Below are 27,355 nucleotides of genomic sequence, written 5' to 3'. Positions count from 1 at the left end.
TTGCTGCGGTTGGTTGGATGGACCGACGGACGGATGGATGTGTATGGATGGACAGATGTTTTCCATGTCATCAATCCGTGCCATGATTGGTTGCACCAATCAGAATTAAGCTTATGTATTATTGTTTTTTCCTTTTGTTTCTCTTTTTTTAACCTCTTATTCCGGATAACATTCAACACTAAAAGAGGAGGTAGCCTGTGTTTCAGCCGCAACAGAGAGGAGTTTTCATTTACTAAGGGAGTTTTTATTTTCTTTGGATGAAAAAACCATTTTCCATTTTTCGAGTGCCCAAAAGGAGGTTTTTTGTGAAGGACCTACCATATATTTGTTGCAAAATTGGACCAAATCAATTTTATAAAATATTAGGCCATGTTTAATGCACAATTTACCAAATGGTTGGGTGTCAAGAGTTTTGATCCACCTCTGGTGAAAAAGACAAATTTCCGCCGATTCGGTTGGAAGCGGGTCAAATTTGAACTGCAGCTGCCTCATAGTTTGCTATTTATTTTTTCCAAAAATCATTTCTAGGTACATAAGTATCTATTTAGTCAGAGAAACACAAAAAAAATTCAAGATTCAACCACTAGATAGGAACGGTCATTCCCGCCGTTTTGATCGCATTTTGAAACGGGCATAAAAAATTCAAAAAAAATCAAAAAATTGGGAAACCTTCGCATTGTGTCATTATATGTGGCCAAGTTCCCAGGAAAAATAACAAACTTGTAATACGGCAATTATTTTAAAAAAGTGTTCTCAGAAATGAGCTATCATTTATGAAGATTCATGGCTTTCAAGCCAAATGATCAATCTTATGGCCACATTCGTGGCATAGTTTGTTCAAATGATCTCATATTGTGCACAAGGGTGCATATTGGAATGGCAAACAATGTTGCCTAAGGAAGTTTTCATTTTCTTTGGACAAAAAAACCATTTTTCATTTTCCGAGTGCCCTAAAGGAGGTTTTTTTGTGAAGGACCTCCCAAATAATTGTTGCAAAATTGGACCAAATCAATTTTCTAAAATACTAGGACATATTTAATGCACAATTGACAAAATGGTAGGGTGCAAAAAGTTTTGATCCACTTCTCGTGAAAAAGACAAATTTCCGCCGATTCAGTTGGAAGCGAGTCAAATTTGAACTGCAGCTGCCTCATAGTTTGCTCTTTATTTTTTATAAAAATCATTTCTAGGTAAATAAGTATCTATTTAATCATAGAAACAGGAAAAAAAATCCAAGATTCAACCACTAGCTAGGAACGGTCAAGCCCGCCGTTTTGACCGCATTTTGAAACGGGCATAAAAAATTCAAAAAAAATCAAAAAATTGGGAAACCTTCGCATTGTGTCATTATATGTGACCAAGTTTCCAGGAAAAATAATAAACTTGTAATACGGTAATTATTTTAAAAAGTGTTCTTAGAAATGAGCTATCATTTGTGAAGATTCATGGTTTTCAAGCCAAATGATCAATCTTATGGCCACATTCATGGCATAGTTTGTTCAAATGATCTCATATTGTGCACAAGGGTGCATATTGGAATGGCAAACAATGTTGCCTAAGGAAGTTTTCATTTTCGTTGGACGAAAAAACCATTTTCCATTTTCCGAGTGCCTGAAATGAGGTTTTTTGTGAAGGAACTACCAAATAATTGTTGCAAAATTGGACCAAATCATTTTTATAAAATACTAGGCCATATTTAATGCACAATTGACAAAATGGTTGGGTGTCAAAAAATTTCATCCACCTCTGGTGAAAAAGACAAATTCCCGCCGATTCAGTTGGAAGCGGGTCAAATTTGAGCTGCAGCTGCCTCATAGTTTTCTATTTATTTTTTCCAAAAATCATTTCTAGGTACATAAGTATCTATTTAATCAGAGAAACACCAAAAAAATTCCAAGATTCAACCACTAGCTAGGAACGGTCATTCCCGTCGTTTTGACCGCATTTTGAAACGGGCATAAAAAATTCAAACAAAATCAAAAAATTGGAAAACCTTAGCATTGTGTCATTATATGTGAACAAGTTTCCAGGAAAAATAATAAAATTGTAATATGGTAATTATTTTAAAAAAGTGTTCTCAGAAATGAGCTATCAAGTGTGAAGATTCATGGCTTTCAAGCCAAATGATCAATCTTATGGCCACATTCATGGCATAATTTGTTCAAATGATCTCATATTGTGCACAAGGGTGCATATTGGAATGGCAAACAATGTTGCCTAAGGAAGTTTTCATTTTCGTTGGACGAAAAAACCATTTTCCATTTTTCGAGTGCCCGAAAGGAGGTTTTTTTGTGAAGAAACTACCAAATAATTGTTGCAAAATTGGACCAAATCATTTTTATAAAATACTAGGCCATATTTAATGCACAATTAACAAAATGGTCTGGTGTAAATTTTTTGATCCACCTCTCATGAAAAAGACAAATTTCTGCCAATTCATTTGGAAGCGGGTCAAATTTGAACTGCAGCTGCCTTATAGTTTGCTATTTATTTTTTCCAAAAATCATTTCTAGTTACATAAGTACCTATTTAATCATAAATACATGGTTTGGTGGCGATACGTCGAGGTTTGGGCGGTGGCCGAGGGCCCCAGCTCTAGAGCGCGTAAACTTGCATGCCCGCCGCGTGGTCACCGCGTGACCGTGGCGTTGCCATGTGTTCTGGGCGGCCTAGGCATGTCTAGTGGGTTGGGCACTCCCTAGGTTGGTGCTAGGAAGAAAATTACAACATAAGATTCTCACGAGGAGACCAATCGATGCTCAAACATGAATTAGCAGCCATGTGTTTGATTAGCGGTACGGGAAATGTACATGGCTAATGGGCGTGAGTTTTGGCTGAGGATGATCAGTTACTAAGAAGACCGTTTGCACAAATTTTCATCTCAAAAGGAGGAGCCTAGGTGGTACTTGCTTTGCAAACTACCACACTGGACATAACTACGAATGCTGAAGCTCGGCTCAAAATAATGAATGGATTGAGCTGGCATTTGGTGGAGGATGGTTATTTGGGCATAGGAAAGCACTGTAGAAAATGGATGCTATTTGGATATGCCAAAGTGGTACTTCCTTCACAAACTGTTGTTCTGAACAGAATAGGAAAATGAATATTTTTGAATTATTTTTGAACTAGGCAAGGAAGGTTTTTACATATTTGACAAAGATATGACCCAAATAATTTATGAGATTTTTTGGGGAATTTTGGGAATTACAGAAATATAGGTTGCTTCACAACCTAGGGCAAAACTGCCACATGGACATGACACATAGGCAAAACTGATGAGGTGGCGCCTAGTCATAGCAACCCACCACAATTTACAAGGCTATGACCATCTATATTGGTCGTTAACAACTAGAAATAAGGCAGCGAACTAGCGTTGTTTGCTTTATGACCATTTCGTGTAAGGAAATTATGACCTTTCTGACCAAAATGGTCGCAATGGTTTAGGGTTTGGAGCCCCTCGAACAGCTTTTGACCAATTGGTCTCAAATGGTCATAAATCTATGACCAATTCTTCCAGGGTCACTAACAGAAGGTCATAAGTTGACATATTTCTTGTAGTGCGCTGCGCTGAGCTGATGGAGCAGGTGCCATAGTCGGAGTAACACGAATATGAGCGGGCGGAATAGGTGGAGTAGCACGTATGAGAGTGGGTGCAATAAGTGGTGCAGAGCGAACGGGAGTGGGTGCAATAGCTTGGTTGAATTCCTTAGTGGTAGGCAGACAACGAGCAGTGGCGAGAATGGTAGGTGAATGAGAAGCTGAGGACGAGATGAAAGTCAGCGGTGGAGCGGTGTGAAGGAGTTCCCTCCTGTTGGCGGCACAACCATGGACTGAGTCCATGCGGGCAGCTACGAGGTCATCCACCATGCCGTCGAAGGCTGCCACCAGGGCTCGGAGGTACTCGACAAGCATCTCAAAGGCCTCGTCTCGCTCTCCTCTGGGGCAAGAGAATGAGTAGTGACAGGTGTATGGCACGTGGCATGGAAGGTAGCGGTAGCGACGGGTCTTCATTGCAGGAAGAACATCCCGAAGACGAGCTATCGCCTCGCGGGCAACCATCTGCATAGCATGCCTCTCTGTAGGCATGGCTCTCCCCAAGAATCGGAAGCGGCGTATCTTAGCACGCCCTCCCTTGAATTGCACCGCGGCCTGGTGCATGGTCAGACTATCGTTGATCTTGTGTGGGTAAAGTGTGAAGACTGGGCACACGGATGGCCCCATCGCGACCTGAACGATGAAGGAGAGGAGCTTGATGAACCCCTCAGGCACGTTGGCGAACATCTGTGACTCACAGCCGTTGCCAGCCATCTACAAAAGTAGGCAAAAATTATGAGCGATCAGATCATAAATTTTATGCTGACTGTCAGAAAAATGACTACATTTGCAAAAACATGAATAAATTCTATCATGCTAATAACCGATTAGCGATCGCACCTAGTGGCTTCCTACAGTCAGCGTGGCTCTGGTACCAAGTCTGTCACGACCGGTTTTTCAATAAAATACTTATTGAGAAAATCGATCTTTTGTTCCCAGTATAGGAAAAGTTATCCTCACTGGTAGACAAATACTTGATATAGAGAGGACCAGTAGCATTAAATATATTACAGGGTTGAGCTGAGGCTGCTCAACAATTTATTACAAACACGCCAATATCATACATAAGGGCGGTTGTGACACATGGGTGTGGTGACATGCTACTAGCTCGAGATAAAAGTGGTGGTGGATAACTTGACTCCTAACTGGCAGCTCATCGAGCGTCGAGGTGAGGCTCGATGAATTTATTTCTGGGGTGGCGGAAGCGGATATAATACAGTGACCAAAAGCAGGATCGCACAGGACTGACTGGGACTCCTCTAGGCATCGGACTCGCTATCGAACTCTTCATCCATGAGATCGCCTTCATCAACATCTGGCCAAATCAACAAGCCAGGTGAGTACTTTGAAAGTACTCGCAAGACAGTTCGGACAAAAGATATAAAAATGCATGCATGAATGCATCATGAGCAAAAAGATAATAATGCTCATTCTAATAATAAAATTTGCACGACTTGAAAAGTAAAACAAATAACTGAAAACCGATCGGGTGTCTGGAGCGACGCCTCGAAAGGTAAACAAATAAAGCTCATGTTGCAGTCGGGCGTCTAAGAGACACCACATAAATGGCTTATAAAAGAAATGCCTTAGTTGGGCGTCTCAGCGACACCACATAAAGGGCTTATAAAACAAATGCCTCAGTCGGGCGTCTCAGCGACACCACATAAAGGGCTTATAAAAGAAATACCACCGTCGGACGTCTGAGCGACATCACAGAAAGGGCTTAAAATAAAAGTAAATAACAAGAGTGCCACGATCGGACGTCTGAGCGACATCGCAGAAAGGGCTTAAAATAAAAGTAAATAACAAGAGTGCCACGATCGGACGTCTGAGCAACATCGCAGAAAGGGCTTATCTCAATAATAAATAACAAGTGTGCCACAGTCGGACGTCTGAGCGGCATCACGGAAAGGGCTTATATCAAATGTAAATAACAAGTATGCCACAATCGGACGTCTGAGCGACATCATAGGAAAGGCTTATATCAAAAGTAAATAACGGGTTAGTCCATCCACAAGAATAAACTTTTGACCGGATTTAACACTCATGTAGTTCACCGGAGTTTTGTCACTGAGGCTGATATCTGACAAGATAAGATGAACACAGTACTTGGACATGTACAAGATGATTTAAAGGATTTGTGACTCTGCAGAGTTTGTACTAACTGTCCACAGCCAACGGATTTCCGTAGTCACGAAGGACTAGTTCCATTTACGGTATTTCGGTAGAAACACATTTAACTAGTACACACCCATTCCACCTCACGATGCCAGGAATCACCCTCGACAACGTCCAAGAAAAACTTTGAGACAGGGAGGTCACAACCTCGAATAGCATGGGATCAAATTTCTATACGCGCGCTCTAAGGGGTGCCCCCCTCTCGGTCCCAACCGGAAACACCCATGCCCCCTGACCAGATGACGGGCTTTAATCCAGGGCCATGGAAACCTCATCCCGACCTCTCTATTTGGTGTGTACCAGGAAAAACGGTTTGCAACTTACTAAGCCATATTCCTTGCAGAAAACATGTGGCAGTATAGGAAAGGAAATGAATGGGAATGTGACCTAATTCACATTGACACTGAAGTCAAATAGACTGGCATAAGACTGGCATGCCACGACACTGCATCCATCAACATATGGATTTCCGAAACTCACTTTCCACTTCTTATGCATGAAAAAATAACATTCAAAGAAATGTTCATAAACAAGCCATGAAACTCCTAAATGCAAACATGCATCAAACACTCATCATATCAAGAGTTCAAACATGCTTGCCTGGTTCGGAGTAGTCAGAGTCTAACTGGGTGAAGTTCGCGGCTCCGTCACCTCCTCCGGTATCTACGGTATAAGAAAAATACGTACGTAACGTAAATACCGCGAGGTGCACAAAAGTATTCCAAATAATTCTCAAATAAATCTGATAAAAACTAGATAAAATTTTAAAGAGAACAGAAAAAGAATCAAACAAAAATCCTTCTCTGATTAAAAGTTATAAGGGTTTTAATTCAGGGACCTTTCTGTAATGAACCAGAAAACTCTCAGGGGGTTCTGCAGAAAAGTCCAGAAAACGATTCGGATTAGAAAGCGCATTTGCCAGAATACGCTTTCAGAGAATGGTTAAAAAAAAGAACAGAGAGGCTGACGGGCGGGTCCCACCTGTCAGGTTTGAATATTCAAACGAGGGAGACGGGGCTCGTCGGCGGCCGAGAGCTGCGGTGGTCGCCGATGGCGATTCACGGCGAGGCAGGGGGATCGGGTGGTACCTCCGTGTTCAGTGCGTCCTTCCGCGTCGGTGGGTGGTGGTGGTGGTCGCCGGCGAGCACCACGTCGACGGCGGACCTTGCTCCGACGGACGGTGGTTCGGGTACTCGTGGACCTCGTTGGAGAGAGCTGCTGGGGTGAAATTGGAGTGGGGGTTAGTCTCCTAGAGGTGTCATGAGGCTACGGGCAAGTCTAGGGCGGTGGAGGAGTTCTCACCAAAGAGAACGCTGCCGGAGCCCGAAGCGGACGGAGGTGGCCGGAGTTGAGGAAGAAGGGCCCCTCGAGGCTCTTCCAGTGGCTGGGCGGGATCTGGTGAGGTGGTGGAGATGTGCGGGGTCGAGAGCGAGCTCGGAGGCGCTATTTATAGCCGGCCCGAGGCGGTTGCCGTGAACGGGATAAGTCCGGCGAGCGATTACGGCGGCACTGTGGCTGGACGGTTGGTTTAGGGGCTTGAGCATCGTCTAGACGGAGCACTGATTCCATCCCGGTGCCTAACTCAGCAAGGCAGGGGCGGTTACGGCCTGTCCCCAACGGAACGGCCGTACGGCACGTCGGCGGCAGAGAGCGCGCACTGAGCGTGCCTGGCCACGGCGACGGTGCTGCAGGCGTGTGTTGGCAAGGGAGACGGCCACGCGGAGCTCCCAGGTGGCTTGGGTGGTGCCGAACGGCGTTATGCCGCAGGATGCCCCCTGTCGGCCGCCACGGGAGGCTCTGCCGCTGCGAAAGACGCCGGCGCAGGCGGGCCAGGGTGCTACCAACGCCAGGAACTAGCCAAGTGCGCGTGCGGTGCTCCGGACAGGGAGGAGGGGCCGTGCGCAACGCGCCGGGCGCACAGTTGACATGAGACTGAACACTGACGAAGAAACGACACCGAACTTACTGAATTTTACTGAAAAAGCATAGTAACAATGCAAGCTAGGTGTTCGACAGAATGATTTTGGTATGAGGGGATTTTTCCTTGAGCTGGTTTTTGGTGGAGTCGCCTCTCATTGCAACTGGGGGTTGCCTGAATTTTGGTGGAATTTTTGGAGAAGTGGAGATATGAATTTCACCAAATTTGACAAATCTAGTCCAAACTTGCAGAGGGTGAATTTTGAAAATTTTGAAAAGAAGAAGAGTGGATCTTGATGGTTCTAGGTTGTGGTTGCTAGGGACTATCCAGAGGAGTTGATTTGAGATCAAAGTTCAAAGGCATTAAGGTACTTGCTTTGCAAATTACCTAGGCTCAAAATAAAGGACAGAATTGTTTTGGGGAAATAAATAAATGAGATAAAATCCAAAAAATGGATTTAACTAGTTGGGACAGAATGTTTGGGTTGTCCCAAAGTGGAAGGTGGGGTTTTGGGAGAATTTTACCACAAGAGGCATGGTAAAAACAAGAATGGATCAAAACCAAAGAATAGCCCAAAACCAAAAAGGTTTCTTTTTAGAAGAAACTAAATCCAAGAAATGATTTTGAGAAGGAAAACTCAGAAGAGAGGTTTTTAAGAAGGGTTTAAATGACCTTCTTCAAACCAAGCAAGGCTCTTGCTGAAAACAAAAACAAGAAATATTTTGGAGTGTCACAGCGAGCTATGACATAATTTGCAAAGGGCTTTTGACTATGTTCAGGATAATTAAGTTCATCTTATGAACTCCCACTCAGATAGACATCCCTCTAGTCATCTAAGTGATTACATGATCTGAGTCAACTAGGCCGTGTCCGATCATCACGTGAGACGGACTAGTCATCATCGGTGAACATCTTCATGTTGATCGTATCTACTATACGACTCATGCTCGACCTTTCGGTCTCTTGTGTTCCGAGGCCATGTCTGTACATACTAGGCTCGTCAAGTTAACCTAAGTGTTTCACGTGTGTAAATTTGGCTTACACCCGTTGTATGTGAACGTAAGAATCTATCACACCCGATCATCACGTGGTGCTTCGAAACGACGAACTTTCGCAACGATGCATAGTTAGGGGGAACACTTTCTTGAAATTTTAATGAGGGATCATCTTATTTACTACCGTCGTTCTAAGCAAATAAGATGCATAAACATGATAAACATCACATGCAATCAAATAGTGACATGATATGGCCAATATCATTTTGCTCCTTTTGATCTCCATCTTCGGGGCTCCATGATCATCATCGTCACCGGCATGACACCATGATCTCCATCATCATGATCTCCATCATCGTGTCTTCATGAAGTTGTCTCGCCAACTATTACTTCTACTACTATGGCTACCGGTTAGCAATAAAGTAAAGTAATTACATGGTGTTGTATAATGACACGCAGGTCATACAATAAATAAAGACAACTCCTATGGCTCCTGCCGGTTGTCATACTCATCGACATGCAAGTCGTGATTCCTATTACAAGAACATGATCAATCTCATACATCACATATATTCATCACATTCTTCTTGGCCATATCACATCACATAGCATACCCTGCAAAAACAAGTTAGACGTCCTCTAATTGTTGTTTGCATGTTTTACGTGGCTGCTATGGGTTTCTAGCAAGAACGTTTCTTACCTACGCAAAACCACAACGTGATATGCCAATTGCTATTTACCCTTCATAAGGACCCTTTTCATCGAATCCGTTCCGACTAAAGTGGGAGAGACTGGCACCCGCTAGCCACCTTATGCACCAAGTGCATGTTAGTTGGTGGAACCTGTCTCACGTAAGAGTACGTGTAAGGTCGGTCCAGGCCACTTCATCCCACAATACCGTCGAAACAAGATTGGACTAGTAATGGTAAGCATATTGAACAAAATCAACGCCCACAACTACTTTGTGTTCTACTCGTGCAAAGAATCTACGCAATAGACCTAGCTCTGATACCACTGTTGGGGAACGTAGCAGAAATTCAAAATTTCCCTACGTGTCACCAAGATCTATCTATGGAGAAACTAGCAACGAGGGGAAGGAGAGTGCATCTACATACCCTTGTAGATCGCTAAGCGGAAGCATTCAAGAGAACGGGGTTGAAGGAGTCGTACTCGTCGTGATCCAAATCACCGGAGATCCTAGTGCCGAACGGACGACACCTCCGCGTTCAACACACGTACAGCCCGGTGACGTCTCGCATGCCTTGATCCAGCAAGGAGACAGGGAGAGGTTGAGGAAGACTCCATCCAGTGGCAGCACAACGGCGTGGTGGTGATGGAGGAGCGTGGTAATCTTGCAAGGCTTCGCCAAGCACCGCGAGAGAGGAGAAGGGAGAGAGGTAGGGCTGCGCCAGGGAGAGGTCAAACTCATCTATTGGCAGCCCCAAAACCCTCAAGTATATATAGGGGAGAGGGAGGGCTGCGCCCCCACCTAGGGTTCCACCCCTAGGAGCGTCCGCCAGCCCAAACCCATCTAGGGTGCGGCCAAGGGGGGGAAGAGAAACTTGCGCCCCAAGTTAGGTGGGTGCGCCTCTCCCCCAAACCCTAGGTGCCTTGGGCCCTTGTGGGGGGCGCACCAGCCCACCTGGGGCTGGTCCCCTCCCACACTTGGCCCATGCAGCCCTCCGGGGATGGTGGCCCCACTTGGTGGACCCCCGAAACCCTCCCTGTGGTCCCGGTACGTTACCGATAAAACTCGAAACTTTTCCTGTGACCAAAACAGGACTTCCCATATATAAATCTTTACCTCTGGACCATTCTGGAACTCCTCGTGACGTCCGGGATCTCATCCGGGACTCTGAACAACATTCGGTAACCACATACAAACTTCCTTTATAACCCTAGCGTCATCGAACCTTAAGTGTGTAGACCCTACGGGTTCGGGAATCATGCAGACATGACCGACACGTTCTCCGGTCAATAACCAACAGCGGGATCTGGATACCCATGTTGGCTCCCACATGTTCCACGATGATCTCATCGGATGAACCACGATGTCAAGGACTCAATCGATCCCGTATACAATTCCCTTTGTCTAGCGGCATTGTACTTGCCCGAGATTCGATCGTCGGTATGTCGATACCTTGTTCAATCTCGTTACCGGCAAGTCTCTTTACTCGTTCCGTAACACATCATCCCATGATCAACCCCTTGGTCACATTGTGCACATTATGATGATGTCCTACTGAGTGGGCCCAGAGATACCTCTTTGTTTACACAGAGTGACAAATCCCAGTCTCGATTCGTGCCAACCCAATAGACACTTTTGGAGATACCTGTAGTGCACCTTTGTAGCCACCCAGTTACGTTGTGATGTTTATTGGTACACCCAAAGCATTTCTACGGTATCCGGGAGTTGCACAATCTCATGGTCTAAGGAAATGATACTTGACATTAGAAAAGCTTTAGCATACGAACTACGATCTTTGTGCTAGGCTTAGGATTGGGTCTTGTCCATCACATCATTCTCCTAATGATGTGATCCCGTTATCAACGACATCCAATGTCCATGGTCAGGAAACCGTAACCATCTATTGATCAACGAGCTAGTCAATTAGAGGCTTACTAGGGACATGGTGTTGTCTATGTACCCACACATGTATCTAAGTTTCCTATCAATACAATTATAGCATGGATAATAAACGATTATCATGAACAAGGAAATATAATAATAACCAATTTATTATTGCCTCTAGGGCATATTTCCAACACAGAATTCCCCCGACGAGGAACGGCACCACGTGGTGGCTGCACAGCTTCAGGCTCCCCTCCTTTAGCAACCCCATCGGTGTCTCTCCTAACCACTACGCAGAGGTAGCTAGCTCGTCGATCAATCGATCGATTAGCAAGAAGTTACAGGAGGAGGCAACAGGCAAGGCGGCAAGCTAGAGGTTACAGCAGGTCGTCGCAACTCGAGAGAAGCTACCACTGTTCCACTGCCTACATGGGTGGGCTGGGTCATAGGTGTATATATGAATTGGTCCTGTTTTTCCAGAGGATCGATCAACGACGTGTGATTTGCCATGGACAATGGGACCGATCCCTTGCTAGCCTACGTTACCCAGGGGCAGGCAATTTCTATGATTGTCGACGCGGCCGGGGATGCGGTTTTTCTACTGGTATACTTGCGACTGTGTGCAAATGTGGATGTTCTAGATTTTTCAGAGGCTTCTTTTTATTGACACGTTTGGTTTAGTTGCACGCGGTCAGAGGTCACTACCATGGACCACCTGTGCGTTGCCTCTCTCATCTTCATCCCCTCCCCTCCCCCTTCTCTTGTTTTCCATCCTCCCTATGTCTCCTTCGCCACTCATCTCCTTCCTCGGTGTGCATCGCACCTCGAGCACAAACACTAAGCGTTTGCTCCAAAGATATTTCGATGAAGCAACCATAGATTTGAGCCATTGGATTGATCACACATAATTAACAACACCAGCTTGGGTTAACTTAAAATTTACCATGAAAGAAAAATCTTTCATCATACATTTTGAGAGGGCAAAGTGAAAAAAGAAAAAAAAAACAAGTGGGGGTGAGCAGGCATGCATGAATAAATATACAATGGGATTGCTTTCTTGATTACCGCATGTCGTTCCAGCGATGCAGGCGCCGCGGTGGGAGATCCACCGTTGCTGTTCCCCAGCCAGCTTTTCTTTTTCACAAAGAACACAACCTTTTCTTTTTCCATCCCTACAAATACCATAACCTTGCAGCCAAGTCACCAACATTTTGCAGGCAACAACATAAAGTTGTTGTTTTCTTACAAACAAGGCCAAATTTTTGACAAGGTACCAGAATTTTCATTCAAAATTTGGGCAGCATAACACGTCGGGAAGAATCCTCTTCATTCATTCATGCATCTCCAAATCAACAAGAACAGAGCTGCCACGAATTCTTTCTACAGTCCAAATCACTAACATGGATCCTACACCACAACAAACTCAATAAGGTCATGGATGAATCTAACATCCTCCACTACTCATTGTCGGAGATGCCATCTTCAGTCGCACCAAGGTAGCCCATCCTTGTCTAAGACAAAAAGAGCTCCTAGCAAAACAACAGCCCATCATGCACTCGTGGAAACTGATCCACCCAACCAGAAATCCATCCATCGGTCTTCTCGCCCTCCGCAGGATAAAACTTCCAGTGGCCGCGGGTCCAGACCAGTACCTGGGCAGAGAGAGAGAGAACAATATCAACTAGTGGCCTAAACCAATAAAGGACAAAGAATAAGCTACATTTTCTAAAAAGAGGAAGATGATGATACAAGACTATTATTACAAAATTAGAATGGCTACTGTCCAACACATCCATGAATGTTTCATATGTATTCTTGAGCAGATACAAGTTCAAAACATTGCCAATTTTCTCTGAGGTGAATAAGAACTATGGGGTGCTAGTACCACCTCCACCAACATACTCTTTCTTGATGAAAACAAAAAATCCATGCCATGCCAAAAGTGCAAACACACAGGACTAGTACTAACTATGTTTCTGATCACAAAGGGAAAGATCTCTTCTGTTTGGAAAGATCTCTTCTGTTTCTGGAGTCCCTAATGGAATCTTGATGATAACAGGAAAGCATACCAAAACCGTGAGTGGAGAGCATCACATAGAGAGGATGGAATTTTTTTGGAACCACAAAAATTCAAACACACCAACACAGAGAACAAGCAGGGCTATACCAGCTGCGACCAGAGCCGCCCACACCCTTTGTACATGCTACTCATAGGAATTCAACCACTGAGTTCAAACAGAAGTGTCGCCACATTTCAAAAAGAAATGCCATCGCATACCACTCACAGGCATTCAATGACCATTTCAAACAAAAGCATCTCTGCCGTTGAAAAAGCTAAACCAAACCCAAGCTAGCGTCGATGAACCAGTGGCTTACCAATGCTGGAGTCAAAGAAGAAGAAGCCACCGAAGGGGCAGGCCGCATCAGAGTGAGCACCGGTGCATGCCGACGCACTTGATGGTGCCTTCTCCCTTGTGCACACCACAAGGAAATCCCTTCTGCACCTGCATGAGGAAATCACATCAGGAAAAAAAGCATACCGGACTAGAACAACATTGCAAAAAACACACAAACTCGAAGAACATGCAGGGCTATACTAGTTGCGACCACCGCCACCTGCGCCTTTGTGCCTGCCACTTACAAGCATTCAACCACCAGTTCAAACAAAAGTGTCACCGCCGTTCCAAAAAAGAGCAGTGTCATCGCATACCACTGACAGGCATTCAACAACCATTTCAAACAATAGCATCGCCACCGTTCAAAAAGCTAGACTTTCTTATCACAGTAACATCATTAAACACTCCCCAAAGAACATGAGCATAAAATTGACTCCAAGAGCGACCAAAAGACAATTAGGCATCATCTAGCAACCTGGGTCATTCAAGATGTTGATAAAATGCATGTGAAAAATGTGCTTGCATGTATACAGTGGAGTGATTTGAGATGATAAGGCAAATAAAAATTTGTGAGACCTAATCTGCTTGGCTGCCCGGGTAATTTGCCAAGCACACAGACCTTTCAAGAACACAAAGACAGGAAGAACGTGACCCAAGTGGTGAATATGTAAGTTTAGCACGGAGTGATTTCCAAATGAAAACAAATCACAATCACTATACAATAAGAAAACTGCAGAGCAAAGAGGCCGACTAGCTAATTCAACCAAAAGAGAATATGTTCACCCAGCCTCGCTCAACAGCCCCAGGGTAAGCGGCAGCGAATGGCAAGAGAACTAGGAGTGATTGATCTCCGAGCAGATAAGTATCATCTATCTTCTATCTTCTCTAGAGCGTAAAACACAGTCAACCATGACAAAAAAAACCAATCTCAATCACTCAACCGTAAGAATACTACCGCGGCAAGGAGGGACAACTGACTAATTCAACCAAGGAAAAATATGTTCAGCCAACCTCGGTCACCAGCCCCAGGGTAAGTGGCCGGCAAACAAGGAGTGGTGGATTACCAAAGAAAAATCTGATAGGACAGAACCACCACAATTGTGCTTCAAGATATGAGAAAGATAACTAAGACCAAACTGAAGGTAACCATTGCTGAGTCTGACAAACATCAAGAACAAGAGAGAATTAGTAGCCCCAACATATTTTGCTCGATCTCGAGCCAAACATAAATAATCAAACAAGGATTCAATGTTACCCTAGGCCCCTCGATCAAACCCATATATAGTGGGCATGGACAATCCAGAGCCAGAAGTGATGATCTCGCAGGAAACAGCTGCAAAGAGTAACCTGCCATATTTTGCTCGCATGAAAACTCACTACTTCAGTCTAATCAAATCAGAAATTAAACCAAGTGTCAGAATAAACAGAAGAAATACAGGTTAGGAAGAGCAGCTCCACTAGTAGACATCAAAAACATGCAACCACTGTCTAAACATATCAACCAACAAAAATTGAAAGAGCCAGCAGATAAGTTCAGTCAAGGCCGATGAAAATGAATATCAATTGATGTACACTAAGAAATCTGCTGAGCAAGGAGGCCGACTGACTAAGTCAATCGAAAATGAATATATTCACCCAGCCTCGCTCAATAGCCCCAGCGTAAGTAGCCAATGAATAGTAAGACAACCACAAGTGATTGATCTCCAAACAGCACAACAACCCAGATGCCATGAAAAAATGAGGCAAAGGGTAACCTGCCATTTTGCTCAGCTAAAACTCTCACTACTTTAGTCTAATCTCATGAGAAACCAACAAAATAACCATGTATCAAAACAAACTACGCATAAGAAATGCAGGTTAGGAATAGCAGCTCCAGCAGTAGATAGCAAACAACCGTCCGAACATGAACCAACAAAATCGAAAGAATCAGCAGACAAGTACCAACTATCTTCTCTAGAGCATAAAATACAGTCAGCTAAGGCCAACAAAAACAGATCTCATCACTCGACATGCGGGGCAAGGAGGGCACACCGACTAATTCGACCAAGATAAAATATGTTCACCTAGCCTCAATCACCAGCACCAGGAAGTGGCCAGCGAACAGCATGACAACCAGGAATGGTTGATCTCCGAGTGGCACAACAACCCAGATGACATGAGAAACACAGGCAAAGGGTAACCTACCATTTTGCTAGCATACTCACTACTACTGCACTAATCAAAAAATTAAACAGTAACCAACCATCATGAACGACAAACCAAGAACACAAACTTCAATTGCAGGATCACTATACCTTGGGGTTTGCGTCGTTCCACTTCTTCGTTAGTTGGGCAGAACCTTATCAGGTAGGTAATCTACTTGATCACCATCAACGATTGAAACATCAGGGAACCTGCATGATGAAACATGCAAATTCAATAACAGAGTGATACAATGAGCCACTGATTCAATTGACCGACATGTAATAACTATGTATGACTAACCAACAACAATACAACAATAAACTCTCTGTATAAGCAATAAACTGACCATATGACTAATTTACTCGCAGTAGATAAACCAAGCATCTCTCAGATCTAAATGGCTCGGTTTAGATACTTAACATCTCGGTAGCAGTATCTCCTTGTAACATGAGGTGCTCAGTTGCAAAAGATCGTCCATGTAAATTCCACTCTACTCAGCATTCTTTCTACCACACAAAGTGAACCAGTACTAGCACAGTCATCTCTCTGGATACACAAGAACAAAAGGAGGAATCGAGAAGTTTTAAAAAGCACGATTTTTAGAGACATCAAAAAAGACCAGAAAGGGCTCAAGGGTCTAAATGTTCTGCATAATCTGCTCAGTAAATCATCACATCAAGTAACATGTCTGCCGAACAAGAACACAAGAATTAGCAGCCCCAAGGTCATTTTCTCCGTCTCGGCCAAACAAGAATACACGCAGAACCAACTGAATGAGGAAATGTTACTCTATGCCCTCTCGACCAAACCAATAGGGTTGGGCATGCACAATGGAGAGCCATGAGTGATAATAAGGACTCCAATGCCATGTGAAACCGAGGCAAAGAGTAAGCTGCCATTTTGCTCGCATAAACTTCCACAAGTTCAGTCTAGTCTAATAAGAAATCAACAAACTAACCTAGTATCAAACAAACCAAAATAATCAAAAGAAAATTTTTGGTCAGGGGGAGCAGCTCTAGTAGTAGATAGCAATAAGAAGCAGCCACAATTTGAACATATCAATCGACCAACAAAATTGCAAGAGCAGGAAGATAAATTCGGCCATGGCCAACAAAAGCAGAACTTAATCACTAGACGATAAGAAAACAACAGGGCAAGGAAACCAACTGACTAATTCAACCAAACAGAATATGTTCACCTAACCTCGCATACCAGCCACAGGGAAAGTGTCAAGCAAACAGCGCGGGAACCATGGATTGATGGATCTCCATGCAACACAACGACTCCGATGTGATGAGAAACTATGGTAACGAGCAACCTACCATTTTGTTAGCATAAACTTTCACTACTTCAGTGTTATAGACTAATAAGAAAACAACAAACTAACCAAGTGTCAAACAAACCATTAAAAATGTTTGTTAGGAAGAGCGGCTCCAATAGTAGCAATCTCAACATACCAACCAACAAATTCAAAAGAATCGGAAGCTATAGCCAAAAAAACAGATCTCAATCACTCAACGGTAAGAATACTACAGCAGCAAGGAGGGCCAACTGACTAATTCAACCAAGAAAAAATATGTTCACCCAGCCTCGCTCACCAGACCGAGGGTGAGTGGCTGGCAAACAAGGGAGTGATGGATTTTCGAGCAGCCCCAGGGTAAGTAGCTGGCAAACGAGGGAGTGATGGATTATCCACAAAACCTCACTAACTGTCGTTCTTGCCTAACCAGAAAGCAATCAAATAGAGAAGGACTCTAGGTTGCTAGTTCAGCTAAAACCAGTTTCCAAAGATAAGGTCGACAAGAAAACTGGAATTCAACTAAAACATCATTTTCCAAGACGCTGACAAAAAAACTAAGAGTACACAAAGAACATACTTATTTTCCATGTTAATGTGGGCCTTAAAGAATTCAAATAGTGAATACTAATACAGAGATCTTGAAGTAACAGCATAGCATCAGTTATACACAAGCGGTGGGTTTATTACTCTTAGGAACAGAGTAAGCATATCAGTATATCACCATTCAGATAATGTAGATGCTACAGTTATGTCATACAAATCGATCTTCAGAATATAAAAACATTGCAGGCTCTTCCAACATGCAAACTGCCAAGGCAACATAAAGTGTGCATCAACATCATTTCATTTACCTATGAAGAAACTTGCGATGGGAATGACTTATGACGGTGTCGCTGGTGAACCGTTTGAAATGTTGTGGTCTCTCCACAAGATTGGTTCTTGAATTCAACATCATCATCCCACCTGCAACAAAACACATGTACCAAACATGATTAACCTCGCGATAAAGCATGGCAGCATTACTTTCTTAAAAATGGATTGCCACAATGGCACAACATAAAAGAAGCATGCAATATGATACAGTAGGCGTCACTATTCAATTAAAATCACTTTCACAAAGAGAAGGCCGGCAAGAAAATTGGTGTTCCAAGCACTCAATGAATTCGGTTAAAAATACAAACGTTTTCCAAGACACTGCTGGGCAGTCACACTAACTGAGAGGACACCACAATGTGCCCTGCTGCACGGACTGCGGCGGCGCATAAGGTTGCAGAGGCGCAATAGTAGACTTGTTTGCAGCGGAAAATGACGGAATGAACCATTGTATATATTGCACACCATTGTATTAAATCGGAGACTTGTTTGCACCTCCATGGGCGAGTCCGGTTAGTACGCATCTATATATGCACCGTGAAATATGTTGGAGATTCGTGCATCCGGATTTTGCTGATATATCATATACTATTATGAAACATTACGAAATGTTAAGATACACCCTCAAGCAAGAAAAATATCCGATGAAACTAGGCAGAAGTTTAACAAGTGCATTCTTATTTTGTTGGAACACAACAAAACATTATATTATGATACAGTTCAAAATCAAGCGACAACCCAACAAATATTATTAGGATTGAAGGTCATTTCTCCTTGATTGACCAATACAGTTGACCTCTAATCGCCAACACAGGTCCAACTTAATTAGTGTGTATGTAGTACTTTTTATTCAAGAATAGCGTTTCTCCAAAATAAAAAAAGGGAAAATATTATTCACCTATTAGTACAAGTGTACATGCACCCCATACGGCCGGACTTGATCACTGTTTTCTCATCGACGCCTTGCACCGGTTGGGGGATGTCCACCTACGTCTGCCACTCCTCTTCTCCGTTGGTGCCAGGCTCGTGTAGTTCTTCCAGTCAGCGGCCAGGTTCCTAAGGTCATGCACCTTGTTCTCGAGCCCGATGCAGCAGATGGCGTGCATCGTACATACCTTGTCCATCTCTCCGTGGAACTGGCAGAAACCGCCAAAGATCACTGTGTCAAGGAACACAAACTTGATTTGTAGGTCACCGGCCGCGAGCTCGGCCTTGATCTCGTTTAGCACTCCTTGGTCGTGGGTGGAGGGGAACCGTGACCTCGCTGCCCGCCAGCGCTTTAGCATCTCCACCGTCCTGTTCGTCGACCTAACGTAGTAGAAGCCGGTGTTTCCCACATTTGTTAGGGCCTCGGCATTACCTTCGAAACCGTCGGTCGAGATCGCCAAGTCGGCGTACAGGTTGATGTGCCGGAACGGGTTGCGCAGCCACAAGATATCCACATCCTGCCAAGAATAATATTAAATGGGCATGCATAACCTAGATCGATCTAGAGTACTGACATTTCACTCTTTGAAATATTAAAATGTAACAAGAAAAAAGGGAGCATGTAATGTTTCTCGATCGTGTAAAAGTGTTAAAGGCATGTGGGTAGCTTACGGTGAAGAGATAGTTGTAGCCAAGCTGGAGGACACGCTCCGGGACCCCGAGTTTGGCCCACACGAGCTCGAGGTAGCTTTTGGACATGAAGCGGTTGGCGGAGCTGACGTTGGCGGAGGTGACCTCGTAGAGGTAGCAATGTGGGTGCACAACCTCGCAATGGGCCAAGGCGTCTCGATCGACAGCGACAATGAGAGTGTGATTGAGGAGGTGCGCTATACCCTTGCCGTTCTTGAAGCCCGCGAGGAAGAGGTCAAGGAGGGAGCCTGGCCGCGCCCACGCCTCGTTCACTGATGTGATGATCACCGTCCCGTCATCGGTCGCTACCTTGGTTAGTAGCTCTGCGAGCCCTGTGAATTTCTCCTCCTGCATGTGAAATAGATATAATGGGCTCTTTTACATATGAAACTTCCTTCAATACAAAAGGTTGTTTACTTGTGTGAACACTATAAAAACTGGAACGAATGGGAGCCGTATGCACTGCCCAATTTCGGCTGGGACCGTGAACAGAATTTTGCTCATTCTAGATATAAGGGACACAATTCTGCTTTGGGTCTGCCTACACCTAAATCAACTAAGGGGACTTAGTGATTTGCCACACTTTATTAGTGTGCCGATGATTTTTCTGGCTTATGTCAACGAACGGTGGACCCGACCACAGTCATTCTCAAGGGGGCTAATTATCAAATGGGGTAGTAAAGTGTGACAAATAATCCAATTTCTCGTCCATAGTATTAGCCGTTCACTTCCCCCATCCGGTCAATGATTAGAAAATTGCAGATTGTGTTTCCTTTCTTTCGCTCAACAAAAGGTTGAGCTCATTTAAAACGCGACAATGTGTTGTGAATTTCGTCAGCTAAAATAGATATAACACAATTTTTTGCTGGACTTTATTTTGACCAACAGTTAGCCAAAAATTAAGTTTTGATAAAAAACTATTACAAATAGAAGTTATGCTCCCTCCGTCCTAAATATAAGACTTTTAATATATTTCAATACAGACTATATACGGAGTGAATCTACACTCTAATGTATGTCTATATACATTCATATGTAGTTCGTATTGAAACCTCTAAAAAAGCGTATATCTATAAACGGACGGAGTATGTTGAAGTAATGGCTTCGACCCTATCCCTAGGTCCCACCAACTATCCTACATGGCACGACATATATCCGGTCAACACATGTGAAGACCAGTCAACAACAATCAAGGAGGCTGAAAATAGTCTAAGTAAGCTCCTGTGGGTCCAAGCAAGTCATCCCGGTCAACAAAAGTCCAAGTAAACTTCATGGTCAACAAGTCAGAGGAAAAAATCGTACTCCCTCCGTTCCTTTATATAAGGTGTATTTTTTTCGAAGGTCAAACAAGTGCATGTTTGACCGAGTTTTTAGAACAATATATCAATATTCGCAATATGAAATTTATACCATTTGATACATCATGAAAAGTAGTTTCATAATTTATCTATTGGGTATTGTAGATGTTTTTATTTTATTCTATAATCTTGGTTAAACATACAAATGGTTGACTTGCACGGAAAACAATACACCTTATATTTTGGAACGGAGGGAGTAGAAAAGAATAAGTCACAAATGGAAATCAATAAGCAAAGAAGCCTAATCCCAAGCTAGAAAACTTCATTTTTATTTGAGACTAGTAAGTTGCACGTGCGTTGCATCTAACATATACGCACGACACCCTAATAATCCATCATTTTTATTTGTAAGGCATATCTTAAAAATACTCAATATGTTAGAAGTGTAATACCACATTTCAATTTTGACAAATCCAGATTCGAAGGGCAAATTACCCTTGCTAGGTGCTCTGGTTCATTGGCCCTCACACATGACGCTCTAGTATTGCACTCCAATGAATGTTGCATGTTAGTTATGTGCGTCCATAGAGACGTTTCATTGAACACACATTGTATTCGATATTGCTCATTATTCATGCCGAATGGTGACATACATGCAATGTGTACTTTTTGCAAAATATTTGGCACTGGTCAATGTGCCACATGGACGAATCGGACCAAGATAGGACTTGCAATGTGTTAGACATGGGTAGGAACTGTAGTGACCACTTATCTACTTTTTATGATTTATTATATGTGCATGTTTATACTTATAGGACCCAGTTGAACCTTAAATAATTTTAGGACCTTGGATTTATTTTACATTTTTAAATATTTGTTTTAATAAATACATATTAACAATTTGAATACCTCCAGAAGACGTTAAATGTTCAGATGCCATCAATAAATATATGCATGGAAGAAATCTTGGATTATAACACTACAATAGAGTGCTATGAATTCTGCCAAAACGCGTTTAGGTGAATGTAAATAAGATGACACATAACTTAATATTTCTATGGACAACTCAGTATCAAGATGTGCTTATAATAACATTTTGCATAAATGTCAAGAGGTCTTTTAAACGTACAAACTCTTTATTGAATTTGTCGCAAAATAAATTATTTCAGGAGTTTCGAATACGACATGCAGATTTGTAGTCAGATATTTCTAATATTTGAATAAAAATATATGTTATAATACGTTCATGTATGATACAAATATTAATTTACTAATGGTGATTGCTATTTTGATGCTATGACTTTGGTAAATTAACATCTCAAACTTTGAACTGTTTTAATCATTGCACATTTCTTATTTGTTTAATTTTAGTATTTTACATATAAGCTTGGATCCAACAAATGGAACTTTCGTGGCCTCATGAAATATCTACGGTGACTCCAGGTATGCACTCGGTGAAGCTAAAAGGAATTCATTCAGCGGGACCGGCAAGAATCCCTCGGGAGACGGGTACGTTTCTGGAAAGATCACCTAACTTCCTTATAGGAGTAGTATTTTATAGGGAAAATCGCCTAGCTTCTAGATAGCACATACAGTTGGTTCGGGGCAGAAGTGCTACTGATGGACGGCGAGGCGAATCCATCACATGCTGGCCGTTGGATTCATAACGATGATGACTGATGAACGGCAGATTTCAGCCTGGTGTGGGCAATCAATGGTTCCGATCGCTACAACGGTGTTTTGGCGGGAAACTGAGAGGGAGTGGTAAATCCAAATTCAAAACTGCTACACTATAGTAGTAGAGAGTAGAGAAATGCTAGGAAACCTTCATATGGTGGAGGGAAGCTTCCCCTCCCTAATGGACCGCCGATCCCTCCAATCCTACTAGAGACATATGAGTTAAAGGACAAAAAATTACCTAATTCTACTTCTCAAGGGGGCAATTACTATTCCCCGCATAGGTCGAAGGAAATCAACCAAACGATACGTACACTTGGGCCATCCCAATTTCATCCTAGGACTCCCCATTTCCATTTCCTATGTTTTATCGTTCAGTTTTTTGCTGGTTATTTTATTTCCTTTTTAATTTTTACATTTTTAGAAATTCAGGAACATTATTTTCAAATTAATGATTTTTTTTATATTGGGAAAATTTTCAACTTCATGAACTTTTTTTGCAATCTGGATTTGTTTTTGCAATCAGGGAACAATTTCCAAATTCTTGAACGTTTTTTTAAATCCTGGAACTTTTTAATTCATATTTTTTTAATTCAGAACATTTTAAACTCCAATATAATTTTTTGAAATTGAGAACTTTCGTTTTCATATTCATGTATTTTTTCTGAAATTAAGGACCATTTTTCGAATTCTTTTAATAAAAATTTGTGAGCATTTTTTGAATTCACAAACATTTCTTGAACATTTATTAAAATTCATGAACATTTTTTAACCATGTTTATTTTAAATCTTGTCTATTTTTATTTGAGGAAATTGACAACAAAAGAGTTTGAAATGCAATAAGCGAATACTTTTTCAATAGCGGGAAAATGTTTTTTGAACATGTTTTAATTCTCGAACATTTATTAAAATGCAGGAACATTTTTTAACCCATGATTAGTCATGGCTATTTTTATTTGAGAAAATTGACATTTCTTTAAATATAATCAAGTGAATGGTTTTCCAATAGTGAGAGAATGTTTATTTAATCATGCCGAAGGATGCTTTTAGTCGAAGCCTTGGTGAGCTGACCCACTCAGCGTAGCCTTGATCATTTGTTAAGAACCCCTAGCCAATATAAGGCCTCTCTCCCTCTCTTCCCCTTGTAGAGAGCAACTAATTAAGGGGAAGTCCTTGTGGGAGCCCGCAAGGGTCACTTTTCAGGATTATGTTTCTTATTTTCCTGTGTGTGTTTTTGGAGCTTACATTTATTTTATTTTATTTTACTTTTTAGTTTTGATCTGGTTTTCCCTAGATTCTGAAGAGAAAAATAAAAAACAATTACGTGAAAAACACATCTTTTTTTACTTCTATGAGAGCCATAGATTTGTTTTCAAAAGAGGCACTCAGAAAGGAAAAATGTTTTTTTTCCTTCCAAAGGAGGGACATATTTGCTTTTTGTAGAGGCATATGTTTGCTTCCGCAAAGGTATAGACGTGCCTCTCAGAAAAGGAAAAAATACATTTAACTTTTACATCCACGAGAGGCACAAATTTGCTTCCGCAGGAGCTACAGTTGTGCCTTTCAGATAGGAAGAAAACGCGCGAGAGGCACATAATTGCTTCTTGTGGAGGCACATATTTTTATTTTTGGTTTGGAGCTTAATTTTTTTTTTACTTTTTGGTTTTGACTTGGATTCGGAACCTATTAACACGAGATTTAGTTTCGAATATCTCGACAAGTGGAATCCAACGCTAAAAATAGTTCAAAATTTAGACGTATGGCAATAGATATTTTTTTTAAAAAATTATCTAAAAAAACTCTCATGTTGCTACAAATGATGCGCATGCAGTGCACAACTTACCAGCCTATGAAAAGGTGAGAATGACGTTTGAAAGCGGTGCCTCTTAACCAGTACTTTTGCCCTTTTTAACTATTTCCTCGACGACCTAACAACATTGAGAATAGAGATCCGGGGACCTAGTTAGGCCCGGACTAGTCAAGCCGTGGGACTCCAGAAGAGGACACTTTGAGTGTCTTGTCCATGGACACTGCCCTCAGCCACTTTTATAAGGTCATAAATAACGTTTACCTGCAATGAATATTTGGATCACGTCGGTTTCGCGACTACCATGGAGTAGAATAAAATATAGCAATTCTAACTTTTCCCTCCGAGACGCGATTTTTAGCCATATTATTATCCATCAGCTATAACCTTGTGATGCACCAACCTGTTGTTGGATGGTTAGAAGGATAATGTTCTCCCCAGCTCATCAGGTTCAAGTCCTAAGCCTGACAATGATGCTCGTTTTTTCCTAGATTTATTTCAGGTCTTTCGACGATGTGTGTTCAGTGTGAGGAGACGCTCCCATCGACTACAAAGGCGTATGACTTCGTCAATCTCAAAATAATGTGCTAGCTCAATCTCTCGAAGAAGCTCATAAAGATAGAGTATGTGTGTGAATGCGTATATATAAGTTTCTGTGTTTGTAATGTGTTAAAAAGGAAAAACTGTAACCTTACGAAAGCTTATATCTAGAATCAAGACAGGATGTTATTTGGCCCGGCGCGCGAGGTGAACACGTACATATGCATGGAGTATATTATACCATGAGTTGTTTTTTCTAACTACCCTCTTCGTCTCATACTATAAGAACCTTTTTTTACCCTAGTTACCTCACGTTTCGGTAGCAGTGCAGGAGCCGTCCCCGGAGTTCCACCGTTGCTGTTCCCCAGCCAGCTGCCGGAGACGCTGGACAGCTGCTCGTCCAGCCGGTCGGAGGCCAAGACGAAGAGGAGGATCGTGGGCAGAGCTGCCCCGAGGAAGAGCGGCACCACCTGGTGGCTGCTCAGCTTCAGGCTCCCCTCCTTGAGCAACCCCATCTCTCTGGAACCGCGAGTATGTGCGCACCCTGGAGGAGGAGGGCGAAGCTAGGGTCGTCACGTACGGCTCGAGTCATAGTTGTATATATATAGAACAGCGACGTGTGCTCAGCTAGCCGATCGGACGTACGAGTCTTGCTAGCCACCGGCCGGCATGTGCACCCATTTCACCTGGCTGTGCCTTTGAGTGTCCATGCGGGGACCATGTTGCTTTCTCGTACCACTTGTCAACGATGCGAATACATATTGCACCATTGATCGCGTAAATGCACAGGGGCGTGCGAGTACGGGGGCAGTCACCTGTCAAGTACCGCCGTCCGCTCGTTTTGCCTCGCGATTCGCGCAATAGTTCAATCCCACACAAGCGTATAGTAAAAAAGAAATTTCCTTAAAATGTTTTAAGTTTCGAAGATGAAACTTAGGATTTTTGCATCAAAAACCAACAAGTTTCAACCAGTATTGGAGATATATTTTCAAGCAATTTTTTCTGCCAGATGTACACACAAAATGATTGATTTTTACTGGCCGCTTGCACTAAGTTTCAACATTAAAAACTAACATATTTTTTTTAAATTCGTTAAAATATATTCAAAATGGATCTTGTTTGAAAGCACTGGTCACGAGAAACAAAAATATGAAGAAAGAACTTAATTTGGATTTTTCGTTTAAAAAATATAAAACTTTAAAAATCAGAAGCCAAAATAAAAAGCGGGCATCAAGAACATGCATGCCCCCGCACTTGCGTGTCGCAAATCCTCATCCCCATTGATATATGAAGCCTCCTGCCTTAAGAATTGGAAGGTGGCTGAGGCTTTAAGGATGATGCTTGGCTTTCTAAAATAAAGTTCCCTGACCTTAGGACAATGGATCATATTCGATAAATTATCTACCTTTGGATCAACTTGCGGGACTTTCATCTTCATGAGGGCATTGAGAATGAAATCATTCGGAAGTACACACATAGTGACCACTACTCCACAAACATCCATTTACAAGGTGCAATTCTTTGGCCTAACATCTTCCGTCCTCGAACATGCAGTTTGGAAGGCTTGAGGCTCCTCCGAAGGTAAAGTTCTTTGCATGATTGGCCATCCAAGACCGGATTTGGACCGCAGATGGATTGGCAAAACAAGGATGGTCAAACTGTGGACTTTGTCTCCTATGCAAGAGAGTGAATGAAACTGTCGTGCATCTTTTCTTTAAGTGCCGGTTCTCCCTTAGGTTATGTGGCATGATTAAAATCTTGCTCCAGCTCCAAACTGTTGATATTTTTCTCCACACAGTTGATATATTTCACTTGGGCACGGTGCTTTCCATCAAGGAGTAGTGGACTGGCATGTCGGAGGCGCATGTTTCGAATCGGAACGCCCTGACGTTTCTCGCCATGCTCTCATGTTGGACCATTTGGAACGAGTGAAACACACATTTCTTTTTTGCCACAAGTCTAACGTCATGGAGAAATTTGCTCTGTGGTCAATTGCGGGTGCCAAACCCTTGGGGAAAATCATTTTGGGAGAGTGGACGCTTTGTTGTCACCGTGCCGTCTGTAAAACTCTAAAACTCTCCTTAACTAATGGATGGGGGTAAATCTTTTGCCTTGAAAGCTACTACTCCTGAAGTCCCCGCTCCCCCTCCCTCCGCGTCGTCTCCCGCGAGGCGGCCGGAGGCCAACCCCAACCCTCGCCGCCGCTCCCTCCTTCCCCCTCCCCCTTCCTCACCGCCGCCCAGGGGCGCGGCTGGGCGAAGCCCTGCTGCTGCCGACGGCGGCGGGGCCCCTTTGTCTCCCCGCTCGGGCGTTGCTGGCGCGGGCCGGCGCCCCGTGCCGGGTCGTGGAGCTGCGGCCGAGCTCCATGGCGGCACGGCTGGCTGGGGCGGCTCCCTGTCGTCCCTT

General features: G+C 43.0%; 1 protein-coding gene across 1 annotated transcript; it reads right to left on the bottom strand.

Moving 5' to 3' along the window:
• Positions 1-18,951: 18,951 nt before the first annotated feature.
• Positions 18,952-25,464, bottom strand: LOC119279879 (uncharacterized protein At4g15970-like). The gene is made up of 3 exons (XM_037560959.1): positions 25,258-25,464; positions 19,610-19,975; positions 18,952-19,455 (listed from the first exon to the last, which is right to left on the bottom strand). Exons 1-3 carry the CDS (start codon positions 25,462-25,464, stop codon positions 18,952-18,954), a joined length of 1,077 nt encoding a protein of 358 aa, XP_037416856.1.
• Positions 25,465-27,355: the final 1,891 nt, after the last annotated feature.

The sequence above is a fragment of the Triticum dicoccoides genome, chromosome 3B (assembly GCF_002162155.2).
Source record: "Triticum dicoccoides isolate Atlit2015 ecotype Zavitan chromosome 3B, WEW_v2.0, whole genome shotgun sequence".
In the NCBI taxonomy this organism is placed as follows: domain Eukaryota; kingdom Viridiplantae; phylum Streptophyta; class Magnoliopsida; order Poales; family Poaceae; genus Triticum; species Triticum dicoccoides.
The sequence above is the reverse complement of the archived record's forward strand: the minus strand, read 5'-3'. Positions and strand labels throughout refer to the sequence as shown.